Here is a 16337-nt window from a genome sequence, read left to right as displayed (position 1 = left end):
TCAGATAATGGGGCTCAATTTACCGCTGCTGAATTTCAGGCCTTTATGAGAGCAAACTTGATTAGACACACCACATCTGCGCCCTTCCACCCGTTGACTAATGGAAAAGCAGAAAGGATGGTGAGAACAACCAAAGACGCATTCAGGCGCATTATCGTCAGTGACTGGCACCACAGGTTGGTGGAATTCCTATTGTCTCAACGCTCCACACCATGTACAGCCACGGGGAAGAGTCCTGCGGAGCTCCGTTGGGGCAGACGCCTCATCACCAAACTGGACAGGCTTCACCCCGACAGAGTGGCTTCTGAGGCTGTGCAACCCAAAACCCCAAGAGAACTACACCCCAGTGACTTGGTTTGGGCCAGGAACTATGGTCCGGGACACTTGTGGATTTCGGGGGTGGTGGTTGACAAAACTGGGCCCTTATCTTACATAATAGGGGTGGAGGGTGGTCGTCAGGTCAGACGGCACATAGACCAAGTAAGGAAAAGAGTTCCAGAATGGTCACCAAGCGACCACAGGAAGAATTACCCCTCATTGAGTTTTCAAGCTGGCACAGAAGCTAGCTCACATTCCCCCTACCAGCACCACCAAGAAACAACCATGTCCGAGCCGAAGGAGGACCATGTTGACACAGAGCTGCATCGGGAGAACCCCGGTCAACCAGGACAGCAACCCTCCCAGGACCGCTGGGCTAACCCTGCCACAGGGTCTGACTATGGGGTGGGTCTACCAGAAACGGTCATCCAGAGCTTACCTGCTGACTCTCCAGTTCAGGAGAACTTTGACGTCCAGGATACGCCAAGTAGGGCGCCAGCCCACAAGGGGGTAGAAACCCTAAGACGTTCATCTCGGCCCCATAGGCCACCCGCGTACCTCACTGACTATGTGCGCAAATAAGGGAAGCCGGGTGGCTAGGTCCATTGGGAAGATTGGTTGTCATGAATGTAAGTTCATTGTATATGTATATTGTTTCATCCTTAAGGGGGAATGGGTGTTATGTATTAGGCTTTTTAGGAACACCTAAAGCTTTGTATAACAGTCATCACCAGGAGGCGTTGAACAGTAACTGTTTTGGTGGGAAGCAGTTTTGGCAGGAAACAGAGGTTCAATTCGATTGGTTGGCTGTGTACCTGGCCAGGTACTGGCCAGGTATATAAAGAGTGTAGGTAGCCCCTATTCCCCAGTACAGTCACTTCCACCTAATAAAGAGCTGTTATGCTGTACTCATCGGCCTGGCGTCCTTCCTACTCTCCAGAACCCACTACACAACAGTAAGCATGGACTTTTTAAGAGTCTTTGACAAAATATTTTACAAAAGACCTCCAAACAAACTCAGATGTGGAATAGTATTTTGACAAAACCCAGTTTCAGGTCCATTTAAGCCAGGGAAACTCACTGAATAGGAATCCATTGGTGGTGATAGCTGTATGTTACACTCCAGCTGTATGTTACAAATGACTATGAACCAGCGGAACAATTATTCTTGTTAGAGATGCAATGAATGGGTGAAAACAAGATGAATAAGGACCAAAAATGGGGGGAAAGGTTGCTGTTCTAAAAAATGTGAAGGGAGATAAATAAACATCCAGAAGACTGAATAGAATTTTTTTTAAATGAAAACATTTGGGATGAATCTGAAATGAACAAATAGTTCAAGGATCTACATGAAAATGAGAGTGATGTACTGAAAAGTGGAATTGAAAATAACGCAATTAGTTTCTATTTTAAAAAGGGATAAATAGGAAATAATAAATGCTATGAGAATGGCAAGACTGGTACATCCAAAGAAATAGTGACTGGAAACATGTTAAAATATGGATGTGCTTTATTTGAGGAGGGTGGGCATAGTTTATTCAACATACAAGACTGCACATATGACTCATGGCTGGAAGAATGTTAATTGCTCTTCTTCTATATAAAAGGAATAACAGCCAGAGGGAATACAAAAAGAAAAAGAAAACCCTACAAAAACTACAAGAGATTTAAACAGCCTTGGTGGAGCAGTGGGCTAATGCCTCCTTAAGTAACACCAGCTGCCTGCAATTAGTGCAGGTTCGCATCCCACCAGGCTCAAGGTTGACTCAGCCTTCCATCCTTCCGAGGTAGGTAAAATGAGGACCCAGATTGTTGGGGGCAATTAAGCTGACTTTGTAATAATGCCGCTGGGGTGTGTGTGAAAGCCCTAATAAGCAGGCATATACATAGAATGAAGGCTACTGCTAAGCTTGTAAGCCGCCCTGAGTCTTCGGAGAAGGGCGGGATATAAATGGAATTAAAATAAATAAAATAAATAAATATGTGCCTGGGAAAAAGTTTAATAGAATTCCAACTGAAAGGGCACTATATGTAACAATGAACGATACTTTGTGAATGTAGCTATGGCTTTATAAATTTTTACATTTTTATCTCAAGCTTTTAATGACTTTGTCTTAGTGTTTCTTGTTTTTGCACGACATTCAATGGAAATAGTGTGATGGGTATGTATGTATGATAGATGTAGATGAATAGTGGAAGGGGTATGCCCTTTAACCCAGATCTGTGCATTCTCCAAATGCAACCGGTTGGCCACCATGTAACACAGACTTCTAGCCTTGAGGGAACAATGGCCTGATCCAGCAAGGCACTTCCTATCTTACTGTTGGAACCAAGAGGCTAGAGGCTAATCATCATTTCAATTTACCTCCTCTGAGGAAATGTTATGGTAGCATTTTTGGAGCACTGGGGAAAATGACAGAAAACTTCCAAGCTGTCAAAGGATCGAAGAGACAACCAAGCTAACAGTATCCTGAAAATACTAAACTCTATTATCTGCTAAGTATTAACCTATCAACTAGATAATGAGGCTATACTTCTAGAGAATAATCTCACTGATGACAGTAGGACTTACTTAGAAGATATGTGTTGTTTGTAAAACCATTACAATCTGCTGACAAGGATGACATGAATCTATGAATTTATCTCATACCCAGTCTAAACATAGCGTGTGTGTGTTACAAATATATTGAAAATGAAACTCCCAACCTTAATAGTTTTCTAACATGCCTTTGCAGGACTTGAGAAGTTGCGGTATAAAATCCAGAAGAGTCTCCAATGATTAAAAGAAAATCAGAAACATACTAAGAGCTTTGAAAACAACGTTAAAAAAAGATATGAAGATATTGTTTGAAACTGATGGTATAATCATTTTTGCATACTAAGAAGGAAGCTAGAAAGACAAAGCATCCTGTCCATAGAACGTGGCTCCTTTTATTAAAAAAAAAATGTGAAACAAAAACTCACTGCTATGAATATACTTTTCAATAAGTGAGCTAATGGGCAGACATTAGGATAAAATATTTATTTAGCAAAACATAGGTTTCAGTACTGCCCTTCCGTACTTCACGTGGAACATTGTTTTAATGGGTTGGTAGATTCATTTGCAGCGTAGTCTTTCCATTTTTATCAAAATGCATTTAAACAGATCCATCAAGGAAGAATTGCTTTATTGTTCTTTGCTGCTCTTATGCAAAGTAAAAGTTGAGTATCATGAAACAGATGTAAACACAGAAACTTGCAATTATTTCTTTAAATAATCATTGTGACTAAGACTGGGAAATTGGTCTCAGCTTCAGGCTCGCTTCTTTGAGTGAATACCAGGATCCTTTCCAATTCATCCATACAACCCCATCATCTGTTCCATGTTTTGCCATTTCTGGGGTGTAGTGTCCACCCCAGTAGTATCTGCCATTTGGATTGGCTGAATGACAACGATTATACCACCATCCACCACCATCTTCTTTAGAGCATTGCTTTTTGGGATCTGGGTGTATCCTATGAATTAATTACACAAAACATTTAAAAGAATAGATACCATAATTGAAATGTAAATACATATTATGAATCTTGCCTTATCTTACTATGTGTATATATTCACTGCTGTGACACATATAACAAAACTAATAGAAACATTCTAGTTTTGGCTTCCTTGATTTGAGTTGTTGCACTTTTAAATATCTGTGTTTCCCAATAAATTGGATTCATTTAATATTTACTGTACCTGAAACCTTCTTAAACCCTAAACAAAGCAATGTGATGTATTGCTTTAACATAATTTTTATATATATGGAATAGCAAATTCAGAAACAGTTATATTTTACCTAGATAAGGTTAGTTTTTTTAATTGATTTAGCTGCTCTAGGAGATCAGTTGTCCCAAAAATGAATACTGGATACTCATAATTTTACTTTTGGGCTACCCTTTATAATCTTTCCCAGATAGAAAAGCAACACTATACACCTCTAATGGAGAATTAGATTGGTAATGGTGTTGGATTAAAATCAAACAGACTGAGATTCAAGTCCATCTCAACCACGGAAACTCACTAGATAAATTTCAGTCAGTCACTTTTTCACAACATACATGTGCTGGGGAGAAAAACGGAAGAAATAATACTTTTCACCCCATCATGAGTTCCCACAGGAAAAGTGGGATAAAAACTGGACAAATCATATGAATTTCAGTAATGAATTTCACCGAGTTCAACAGAGCTTATTCATAAGGAACTATGGAAAAAAAATTACCCCAAAATCCTCTGTAGGAGGATGATTTGCAAATAAATTTCAAAAACATTTTGCAGGTGCTATATAAAACTATAAGGAAACCAAGTGAAAAAGCATATACTTACCATCCATCATTGTCTCTGTCAAAAGTACTGAAGAACATGCTATTATGGATTGTCATTGTTCTGTTTTCACCAAATAGCTGTGAAGCTCCTTCTAAAAGTGCATTTCCGGCTGTGCCCCTGTAGTTACTAACAGAGAGCTGGTATTTGCTGTTTTCATTCTGAATACTGAAACCTCTATAGTGGGCTGTAACTTTAGCTCCTTCCCAATCTTCCAGTTCAATTAAAAGTTCAGTAGGCCCCAATTTGGAAATCTGGTTGATTTTGTCATTTCCAAGCCAATATTCACCTGTGACACAAAATAAATCCCCTGAAGCTCTTTTCATCAAATTTTAAGCAGTCTCTTCAACCTGTCATAAACCTATACCATAATAACTGAATCAAAGTCATTCTGAATGTATGGGGGGGAAAAACTGATTTACATGTACTTATTTACCTTTTTGCAGTATTCTGACTCCATACTTAAAAGAATGGCATGGCAACTTGCTGGGGACTAGTGGCTTGAATGTTCTTTTTAATTGAGGTCAAGGCAACTTGACAAAGATTCTGAAATGCAGGTCTAACCAAAACTGAACCAAACTGCAGCTGATAGAAATTGACAACTGTCATAGAGAAAATCCCCCTCCCTGTCCTTTCCACAAAGTTTGGCTCATTTTGAAGTGAGACGACAATGCATGGAAAGCTAGTAGCAGGGGATATTTCTAAACTGATACATGGCAAGAATGAAGAATTAAACCTTACTTTTTTTCTGAACATGGCAGTCTATATCAAAACAGAGATTCTCTCTGCATTAATTATATTAACATCAAACCACTTTACACTAGATTGCAGGTAATGTATTTAACTTCAGATGTAGCTTGGAAGTCTCTAAGGAAACTCTAGGGAAGGAAAAGTTCCACAACTATTAGGCAATTAAGGAAAAATGTTTCTTGACATTCCTTTAATTTATGCACTAATAGAAAATTCAAGCAAACACTGACAAATTTAAAAGATGAAAGGCCAAAACTGACACTTTGATTTGTATTCCCACCTGAAAGAAGAGTACAAATGTAGATAATAGAACAGTCTAAAATAAACATCAAAATAACAAAGACTACAAAAGGAAATATAGTCTCAGACTCCTCCCCAAAATGGCTGCTGAAGAGTAAGGTTGTTGTTTTTTTCTCCTGCTGATGATCTGCTAATTTTGCTGCCAAGCTTTGGCAGGTTGGTGCCTGGATTTGAATGGCAGCACTTAGGAATCACCCAAGATGGTTATCAAACAACCATGGACCCACCCAGGATGAGAGATCTTGAAGATTACACTTTCTAGTGAGAACTGCGGAAAACCAAAGTACAGGCTTGCCCTCTTTTATAACAGGAGAAAACTGACCAAATTGGTTTTCTCTAAGAAGATTAAAAGAGATTGGGGAATGGATTTATTATAATTAACTCAAAAACAACTTCAGTTTGAAGAATGGATCTATTATATTTAACCAGGGCTTTTTTCTCATAGAACGCTCAGAATGGAGTTCCAGCACCTTTTTTGGATGGAACCTTGTAGGGTAGGCAAGGTGGGTTGTATGACATGTGTGAGTTCTGGCACCTTTTTCTTTTACAAAAAAAGCACTGTATTTAACCAAACAACAATTGATAAGAGATGGTATTAAGAAACAATCGTGGATATTTGATATTTAACTGTTTGGGATGACTTCGGATAGATTAAAGTATAAAGAGCTAGTACACTTTCTATGAGTTGAATACAATAATAGTTTGTTAACAGAGGGTTTTGAAATTTTAATATTGTTTTTGGTTTGTTTGTTGTTCTTCCTATTAACTATTTGGCCATTAATATAGTAGATACAGGACACATTAATAATTTGTAAATAGAATTAGAAGTTTGAAAAAAAATGAGCCTGTTTTGCAAGGGGTGGGAAACTAATATTGCTGTAATATATTTATCAGTATTCAATGTGGGGGGGTTAATATATTTATATGTGTTTGTGTTTTTAATGCACTTTTAATTGCTTTGTTTTTTTATTTGCTTCTGCGAATTATTTTTTTGAGTTTTGTATTTTAACTTTTGAATCAAAAAAAATTATTTCACAAGAAAATATTATGTTTCATTTTGCTTAGCAGAGACAATGGTTAATTATGTATTGATAAACACTGCTGGAAAACAGATTCTTACCTGGGGTGTCACAGTAGTTTTTACCACCACTGTAAGCAATATTTCCAAACCCTTTTTTATATGCATCCCATTTTCTTCCAAAGCCAACACTCCCATCTTGGCGGTTTTGAATTAGAAGCCAACCTGTTCAAAATGATAAATTATAGTTTTAAGTTTTATAATCATAAAACAATTATATAGTCCACTTTCCTGAAATATTTCCATAAAGCTCCAGAACTAGAGGATGGGGAAGGGACCAGATGACCTTTGTAGGTTTCCCACTCTGAATGGACTCCACCTTGTTAACACTGTTATGCTTAGCCAATCATTTGCCCTTCCCTTCCATGCTCAGTCTATTGCCTAGAACAGGGGTGTCAAACTCAATTTCATTGAGGGCCACATCAGCATTGCAGTTGCCCTCAGGGGGCCGGGTGGGTGTGGCCAGGGTGGGCGTGACCTACTGGGTGGGCATGGCTAGAGTGCGTATGGCCTACTGGGTGGGCGTGGCCAGCTCTACATCGTTCGCATCAAGGGTGCCTATGGGGGCCTGGGCAGGAGTGGGACAGATCTGAGGGTCTCTGGTAGAAGGAGATGGGACTGGGGCAAGTGCCAAGGCAGTGGGGGCCGTTCCCTCACTGTTTCCAGGATGGCTTTGTGGGCCACATGAAACCACTTTGCGGGCCGGATCTGGCCCCCAGGCCTTGTGTTTGACATGTCTGGCCTAGAACATGCTGACTCAGGAATTCTGGGAGTTGAAGTCCATGAGTCATAAAAGAGCCGAGGTTGCCTACCCCTGGCCTAAAAAAATAAGATCCCAGCATTTAGAAGTGGGTGTTCTTGTTTTTTTTGCTCTTATCATGGTATACATACAGTACCTGAAGAGGTACTGACTTTATAAAGGCAATGGATCCATCATGTGAAACAATTTTGATTAAGAATACTAGCTTAACAGTTACCTCCATCTTCTGTAGTCATATCACAATACACTCTGAATGGCTTAAAGAAAGGATCGGGCTGAACAAGGTACAACTCAGACGTTTCACCTCCTTTTCTATATATGTCTTCACACTCTGCAAACAGAAATCCATTATTCAGTTTAGCGAGCAACAAAAATGTTCTGAACAGAGGAATAAGGCATTGTCTCAACTACATAAATTTATAATATAATTTAAACTGCGCGGGAAGACTTGAAGATTTTATCTGCAATAAACATCTATCAGAGTATTTTAAAGGGTCCGTTTGCTTCTGGGATCTCTGCCTTACCTAGGACTAAATGCATATTGAGAAATGCTGACTTGGAAATTCTTTTGTCCATCCCACTGTAAGGCTTGAGTTTGGCCATACAGAAGCCATCAGTGCTGAGGTAAAAAATAACTATTATATAAACATGGAACTTATGTATCCAACTCTCAAGGCTAAGGGAAGAATAACCAGGCAAGGGGGGGAGGAAAATGACTAGGATGTAAAATTTGAGACTGATAGATCTTTATTTATTTCTTCTGCATTAGACAAATCTTCTCTATATTCATGACTTCTTTCTTATCCGAACGAATGGAATTTATCAAGCCATGTCACATCGATGATGCACTTGTTATTTCTGAATATGACAATGAGTTTATGGAGTCAAGATTTCTGTTGGGTTTGTTGTCTAACTTCAAACAACATCTGAGTGCAATCTTTCCTGACAAAGTACCTGTGCAGATGAGCCCATGAGATACAGTACAAGTGATAGATACTTTTAAAATATCTACTATTAACTTAAAAGTCCAAGAATTAGTTCTCACGTATTCCTTTAGATAGTTGAGTAATAAGAGGAAGGAAAACCACAAACAGTCAGGTTGCTACAGGCTAGAAAGGATAACTTGTGGAGTTATAAATACAGCATTTCTTAACCTAATTTCAAAGGTTCTCCGTAGTCACAAAAAACCTTCATTTCCAGGAAGGAAGGAAAGAAGGAGGTTATCAAAGTGTAAAGGTAGCCCATCCACACATAACTCTAGTTTCATACATCACAGGCCTCACATCTAACCAGATTGGCATGTAGTCCTTGAAGATTCTCATTTCCATCTCAGAACTGTCAATGGCCAGTTACAAGGGCCATAAGGGACAACATGAGAATCTAGGGATGTTGGATTCAAAAGGTGCATCAGTATTATGTAGTGCAATTATCCAGGATAAATGTCGGTAATCCAGTGATACAAAGCAATGGGCAATGTTGACTTTGCAGGAAGTCTCTCAGAGGAGACTGAAATGTAAGGATCTCCCCATATAGTGGTATCCAAAGTTGTCTAAGAATCTGTCCCATTTCTAGAGCAAAGCAAGTGGGAGAATTGAAACATTACCTTTGCCACTCACGACTGGGATATTGCAAGAAACTGTGCAAGAGGTTTGGCATTCAGACAACTGTGCTGTAATGGCGTTTTCTAGTTTTTGTAATTTTTTGTTCAGAGTATCCACAACTGAACGAAGAAGTCGTAAACTGGATGGAATACTGTTATCTAATTTCTCTTTGATGAAAATGTAGTGCTCATCAAGTTCTCTGTTATATTGGGAAATTAAATTCTGATTATCTGGAGAAAAAAAAGAAATTAATGTAAAGAGGTGGTAGGCTTTTTAAAAAGAACAACAACAAAATACATTGAACAAGATATTAAGACTTTCCATTTTCTTCTAATTCCTCTACTACACTCCAGGATATAAGAAGACAGGTTTTCTAATCTTTGTAAATTTCTATGAACAGGTGGCACTATGTGCAAAATAAATAACTGCAAATTAGTTTTATAAATCAGGTCCAAAACTTTCTTCCCCTTTTCCTCTTTGACAAAGATCACCAATGATTGAGGCAAACATATGCTTACTGGATCCAGCACCCAAGACAGATACTATTATTAATTTAAGTAGTTTTCACTCTTGGGTTCCTAGATTATTATAGGTCTCATCATTCCCAGGAAGAATAGTTAATGGTCACAAATGAAAGAAAATGTCATCAAAAGCATTTAATAACCCAGGATTTGGAATCACTAGTTACTCAGATTGAGAACCAATTGAAGTGACTAACTTGACGTACTGATATGCATGACAAATTTCACAAGCAGATTTTGCAACCAAAGATATGCAAGTCTATTTAAAAGATTGCAAGTAGACTGTGGACTGGAATGCCACAGCTCTAATTTTGTTAGTTTAGTAGGACTCACTTTTAAATAAATACATACAGGATTATACTAGTAAACTGTTATTTACATTACATAATGTATAACTATAAAGAAAAGGCAACAGTGATTACAATTATTTTTTATAGATATTATAGCAAAGACACAGAAAGTAGAAAATTGTTGCGTCTCTACCATATAAGGTTTATTGATTAAGTCTACATCACTTCTCAACCTTTTGGCTTAAATCACGTGTCTATGGAGATTCTCCATCATCCAGCTCATAGTAGTTCCAAAACTGCTTTTTCAAAAGGCAACTGGACTTTGTTTTTACTTGAAGCCATTTCGCTTCTCATCCAAGAAGCTGCTTCAGTTCTGTACAAGCAAAACGTCTCGAAGGAAAAAGAAAGTCCAGTTGTCGTCTGAAAAAGAACGGTTGGGACTTAAATCACGGGATTTAAGTGTACTTGACTCATGTGTACGTATTTTGTAGAATGTGGTTGCAGGTTCATATTGTTTGCTACCCTTCATTTAAAAAAAAAAACCAAAACTTTCATGATGAAAACAAGGTAGTTTTGCCTACATATTAATTTACTGCTTGACACATTACTCTATTAGGCGTTACCCTTATATTGTTTCTGTCTTTTGGCTAAACGTTCGTCCAATAAATGGGCATAGTTATTAATAGTTGTAGAGGATTGGTGTAGGTTCTGTGCTTTGTCTGCTAGATCCTTAATAGCTGGCTTCACTGTATTTTCTTGCTTCAACAGTTCAGTTCTCAGCTCACAACCAGTGGGACATAATACACCCTTAAAAAGAACAACAAATTCAATAGGTTAATTCAAAATTATAAATGATTAAAAAAACCTTTAAAAAGCTTCTGTTGGGATAGCTCTCTTTAGTATCAAAACTGCACTAAACGAGATGATTGCGATTAGTCCTTTTCTGTTTTTGCTGTGAGCTTTATAAAAATCTCTCCTCTTAAACAACACCTCGCACCAATACAAGTAATGTTTCCCATGTAATAATTCTTTATGACATGTAGGGTATCAATGGATCTAGTGAGACAAAGGGTGCTATTCATGGAGGTTTGCAGAAATATGGAAGCCTTTTCCCCAGAGTGGGGGAGGAGCCCTAAAGGATTTTAAAAAAATATATATGAATCAGACTCAGCTATCTGGTCCTGTCCTTTCCTTCTTCAAGCAGAGTTACGTGGTAAGGAAATGAGCCTAACAGCATTCTGAATTTGGTGCCAAGAAAGGACAAATAAATCAGTTGACATCTCTGCCGCTTATTGAATCATATCAGGCAAATAGTGAAAGAGATGATATACTCAAGCAATTGTCGAAACCACCTAATTTGAGTACAAAAAAGTTCTAAAACAATCTTCCTAGGAATCAATGTTTGTGTGCGTGTATGCGTGAATTCTATTTGAGATGGTTTATTATTATTATAGCAAATGGTCACATAATAAATGGACATGCATATAAACATTCAATGTAATATAACACACAATAAATCTGCAAAGGAAACTTTAATGAAAGCAATGTATTATTTATTCTTAAATATTCTAGCCCAGGGATAGGCAACCTTGGCTCTGTTATGACTTGTTGACTTCAACTCCCAGAGTTCCTCAGTCAACATGGTTGGCTCAGGAATTCTGGGTATTGAAGTCCACAAGTCATAAAAGAGCCAAGGTTGCCTATCCCTGTTCTAGCCCAACTTTACCTCAGTACAACTAACACCTACCAGTTCCTCTGCCAAGTGTTTGCAGCCTCCGCTATCAGGATAAACGATTGGGCCTGGCTTTGCACCAGTAACAGGTTTTTTGGTTGGACGAGCTCGATACCTTACACCACCAACCGGAGGAAGGGGAGCTGGTCTGAGAGTCGGAAGTGGCTCGTGTTTCTTGTTCAATGGCCTGTGTCCTCGTGCATCTGCCCCCCCATGTTTTCCTTCAATCTATTTAACAGAAAGGAAAAATACTATTACGAACTGCAAACAGACAGAATTTTCAAGACAAAAAATTTTCTAGCAAAAAACATGGACAATCAAATTCTCAAAAAAAGGGATGCAAACTCATGTGAAAACAAGCTGTGCCATATTTCTGTGTATTGTATTTTTCTTGGGTTTATTATTTTGTTAGATTTATATCCTGAGTTTCCTTGGGATATCAAGTTGGCACCAAAATAAGTGTGCATTCTTTCCATTAGGCTTAGCTCATTCTATCCACAGAAAAATATTAAGGCACAAACAAGTAATTATCCATCATTCCACAGAATAATACCACCTCTTCTTTCAAAGGGCTGTTGTATTCTATTATTATACTGTAGTATGCACAGCTGCAGAGTCCTAATTCACACTATATACCTACTCAGAAAAAAGCTCTATTACTCTCAGAAAAAAGGATTCATGATTGCAAGCATGATGTGGTTGAGCTATGGTTTTACAAAATTAACATTAACAAATTAATTCTCATCTTATATATCTCTACTCAAATGTAAAACCCATTAGTTCAATGGGGTTTATTCCCAAAAATGGAGAAATAGGATTCCAACCTCTTTGTTTACTTAATTCAATTTAGACACTGTCCAACTCCAACTGACTCTGGGTAGGTCACAAATAACTAACATAGAAATCAATACAAACTTAAATCCAAATGGGGTTTGGGAACAATATACAGACCAGAAAAAAAAGTAACCATCAACAAGCCCAAATAACGAGCCCCATCCATTTCACCCCATGACAGAACAACTATGTCTTGATGGCTTTATGGAACGCCGTCAGGGTTGGAACCACACAGAATGTAGGGGGAACTACTTTCAAGTGTTAGTTTGTTGAAGGAAGCAGCAAGCAACACACACCTCCAAAATGTGTTTGTATGCAGGATTTATATTGGTAGCCCCTAAATTGTTCAATGTAATGCACAATAAATGTTGATCTGAAACCATATGGAGAAGGAGAAGCCTCTAAATATATGATTAGAAGAGGGAAACAGCATGGCGAAAAACGTTACCTCCTTCTGCTTAATGCTGCCAAATATTATCCCTTCCACATATACAGCTTTTGCTGGGGAAAAGAGGGTGCTGGATAGTTTATTCATTTATTTATTTTATTTTATTTAATTTCTATACCGCCCTTCTCCCGAAGGACTCAGGGCGGTGTACAGGGCAATACAATCAAATACAATATACAAAAGTTAAAAAAAAATATTAAATACTACAGCCCAATTCAATAAGTTAATACAATAATATTAAAATACCCCTAAACCCATCAGAGCAGGCCGGCTTGTTCAAATACATATGTTTTTAGGTCACGTTGGAAGAAGCGAAGGTCGGGAGCCATCCGGAGCTCAACTGGTAAACGGTTCCAAAGGTCTGGCGCGCCCGCAGAGAACGCCCTCCCCCTGGGGGCTGCCAGTCGACACTCTTTGACCCTAAGGAGGCCCTCTCTGTGGGAGCGCACTGGACAAAGGGAAGTTGATGCCGGCCGCAGGTGCTCCCGTAAGTAACCCGGATAGTTTAATCCTAAAACATTATTGCTGGACTAAGAAAAGAAAAAAAAAATGGAAGGCTAATAATAGTCATCCAAATTTTTGCATTCCAGTTACGGAAGCCCACCTTAGCTGAACATATGGCCTAAGAATAAATCACCAAGACTAACCAAATGAAATTTAAAAATTCACATGTGCAAAAAAGGAAAAAAGAAACAAAGCTGAAGGATATCAGTTTAAAGTAACTTGGAAAAAAGTTTAATGACATGAAGATCTTAAGGGTTATACATATTCTGTGGTTCTGTGGATGTGGGCTATGTATCTGGATATAAGAAATCAGAGTTCAAAAATCATGGAAGAGCTTGGTTTTGTATTTCCCAAATTTCTCACATGATATTTTATAGAAAAGGTACATTTAAAATAAGTTGAAAAGCAGTTAAAATATTTTCTGCTTAAAAAGATAGCAAATGAAGAACTTGAGGCCCTATGGCTACAAATATGAAGAGAAACAAGCTTTTCTTTCTTAGGTTACATACACACACACACAAACACACACACACACACACACACGTGTGTGTGCGCACACATGTATATGTATATGTTACGTATATGCATATATGTATATATTAGCTATATGGCTTGTCACTAATTGTATAATATTTTGCTGGTAAATAATCTAATACCAGATTTCATTTCAAAAATTTTAAAAATTAATTTACAAATGTATATTAAGCATAATAAAAGTGTATGTATTAAATTAAGTAAATTTAATATTGCTTTTAGACTAATATAGAACATATATTTAATTTCTAAAAAGTTCAGTGATTACTACTCAGACAATGGGAATTTGTTTCAAATATCTTCAGTGTGCATTATGAAGATCAATGATTCTATACTCCACCCATTTAACTATAGGAATGACATGGATGGCTGAGAAACTCCACAGACATAAAGGAATGAAAAACACTTTCATATTCTTTTTTTAACATTCTTTTTAGAACCATAACCAGAGGAGTACAAGGTTACCATAAATGATGCTGGTTCCCCTTATATCTGCCAGATTTCATTCCAAGTAGGGATAAAATTTGCTTTGGAATTTAATTTTTTCGGACAATTTCAGGTTTTCTGTATGTGGATTTTTCTGCATTAAGGAATTTGATAGGAAACTATTAACCCGTTATCAGAACCCAGTCTATCACAAAAACAAGTATAAACATATATACGCTATATATTTTATTTTATTTTTAAGAAAAAAAGATTCTTACCGGTGGTGCTTCAGTTCCCTGTATGAAGAAAAGAAGAAGAAAAGAAAATGAAGAGAAAAAAATTGAAAATAGGTACTCAGATGGTGCAAAAGTGCAGCACTTTTTTCTTAGGTTAAGTTGAAAAATTAAACTTTTGTCTATACAAATTAGAAATACGTTTTAATCTAAGTGAAATGGAAAATATGCTACTATAAAAAAGAAGTGATATTCTAACCTCATCGTCATCATAGTCTGTAGCGTCGCCAGATTCAACCACAATGGCACCAGATTTAACCACAGCAACGGAAAGAAGAAAGAGCAATAGTAGTTTCATGATTCTTAGTCGCCTGAACAACTTTGCAGTATTTTCCCCAAATTCAGGAAGGTAAATCCAAGTCCCTATATAAGTGAGTCACCAAGATGGCTACTAACTGATTCCTGATAGGTCCAACTGTTGTTCAGATAGTTAACAGTTAACCTTATTGTGCCTGGACAGTCACTAATTGAGCAATATTTTTTTTGCTATGTATAAGCTTAAGCCCAGAAACGCTGATTTTTTTTACATATAGTTCTGCTCATTTACAGAAATCAAATGGAGGCGATTCAAAAGTATCAATATTCAGTGGAGCTTTAACACATTTCTCTGAATTTGGTTTATACCTTTGACTAATAGCAACTTCAGCTGTTGTAATTTGAAGATTCTTCTTTACAGTTTAATTTGTACTGTCAAATGACATGTCAACCTGAAGCACAGCACCACTTTGTAAAAACATAATGTATCTGTCAGCTACAAACCTTATTGTATAATTGAGCTTTAAGGCTTGCATAAAGAAAAACAATTGTGAATGGGATGGTAAATGTGTTCCTTGCATAAAAAACAGGGTTTCTGTATCAGGGAAAATTATGTTTGGGAATTCACACTGTATTTTGTCCTAATTCAATCAAATCCCATGGTTATTGACATAATGGATACCATTTTTTTTAACTGGACAAAAAAAAAATGGTAACCCTTACAGGAAAAGTAAAGTGACAAAAAACAACTCATGTTTGCATCACGAATTAGGATGGAAGAACATAAGGTCTGGATTTATGTTATGGCATCACTATGTTATTTTTTTTCTGACATCAACTCAGTTTTCTGCAGATGCTTGTCAAAGTTTGAGAAAAGTTCCCAAGACTATATAATAGGGAAATAATCTTTATTAGGCCAGCTGAAGCTAAAAGAATTGGTATAGCCATATTATACGATACTGAATTTATCCTACTGCTCAAAATACTGCCGTATATTTTCTGTGGTAGCTTGATCTTTGACAGAACAAATTTTTGATGGATATATTATTTTATCACACACGCAGGTTTATTGTAGTGTTAGCTGCTCAGTTATTAAGATGGGTGACCATATAAATACATAAATTAGGAAAAGAAGATTCTGCAACTAAAAGACTTCAAAATCATCTACCAGTATTCTTTTTACAAATATTCCTTCTATGGCATCCTGTCCGATGAAGGAATTGTGATCCAATTCCATAAAGTAATAGATGTTGAAGTTAGAAGGGGAAGTCTGGAAACTCTTTCTTCCTAATTTTACACATCTTCATGAAACAGATTGTGCTGAGAAATAAGATTTGATCCAAAACAA

General features: G+C 37.3%; 1 protein-coding gene across 1 annotated transcript; it reads right to left on the bottom strand.

The window, feature by feature from the left end:
• Positions 1-3224: 3224 nt before the first annotated feature.
• On the bottom strand, positions 3225-15300 carry FGB (fibrinogen beta chain). The gene is made up of 9 exons (XM_083366984.1): positions 14934-15300; positions 14720-14737; positions 11711-11923; positions 10587-10770; positions 9155-9382; positions 7769-7882; positions 6834-6956; positions 4667-4952; positions 3225-3813 (listed from the first exon to the last, which is right to left on the bottom strand). The coding sequence occupies exons 1-9, from the start codon at positions 15030-15032 to the stop codon at positions 3585-3587; spliced, it is 1494 nt and encodes a 497-aa protein (XP_083223110.1). The 5' UTR covers positions 15033-15300; the 3' UTR covers positions 3225-3584.
• Positions 15301-16337: the final 1037 nt, after the last annotated feature.

The sequence above is a fragment of the Vipera ursinii genome, assembly GCF_947247035.1.
Source record: "Vipera ursinii genome assembly, chromosome: 7".
Classification (NCBI taxonomy): domain Eukaryota; kingdom Metazoa; phylum Chordata; class Lepidosauria; order Squamata; family Viperidae; genus Vipera; species Vipera ursinii.
This window is presented reverse-complemented; position numbering and strand designations above follow the sequence as displayed.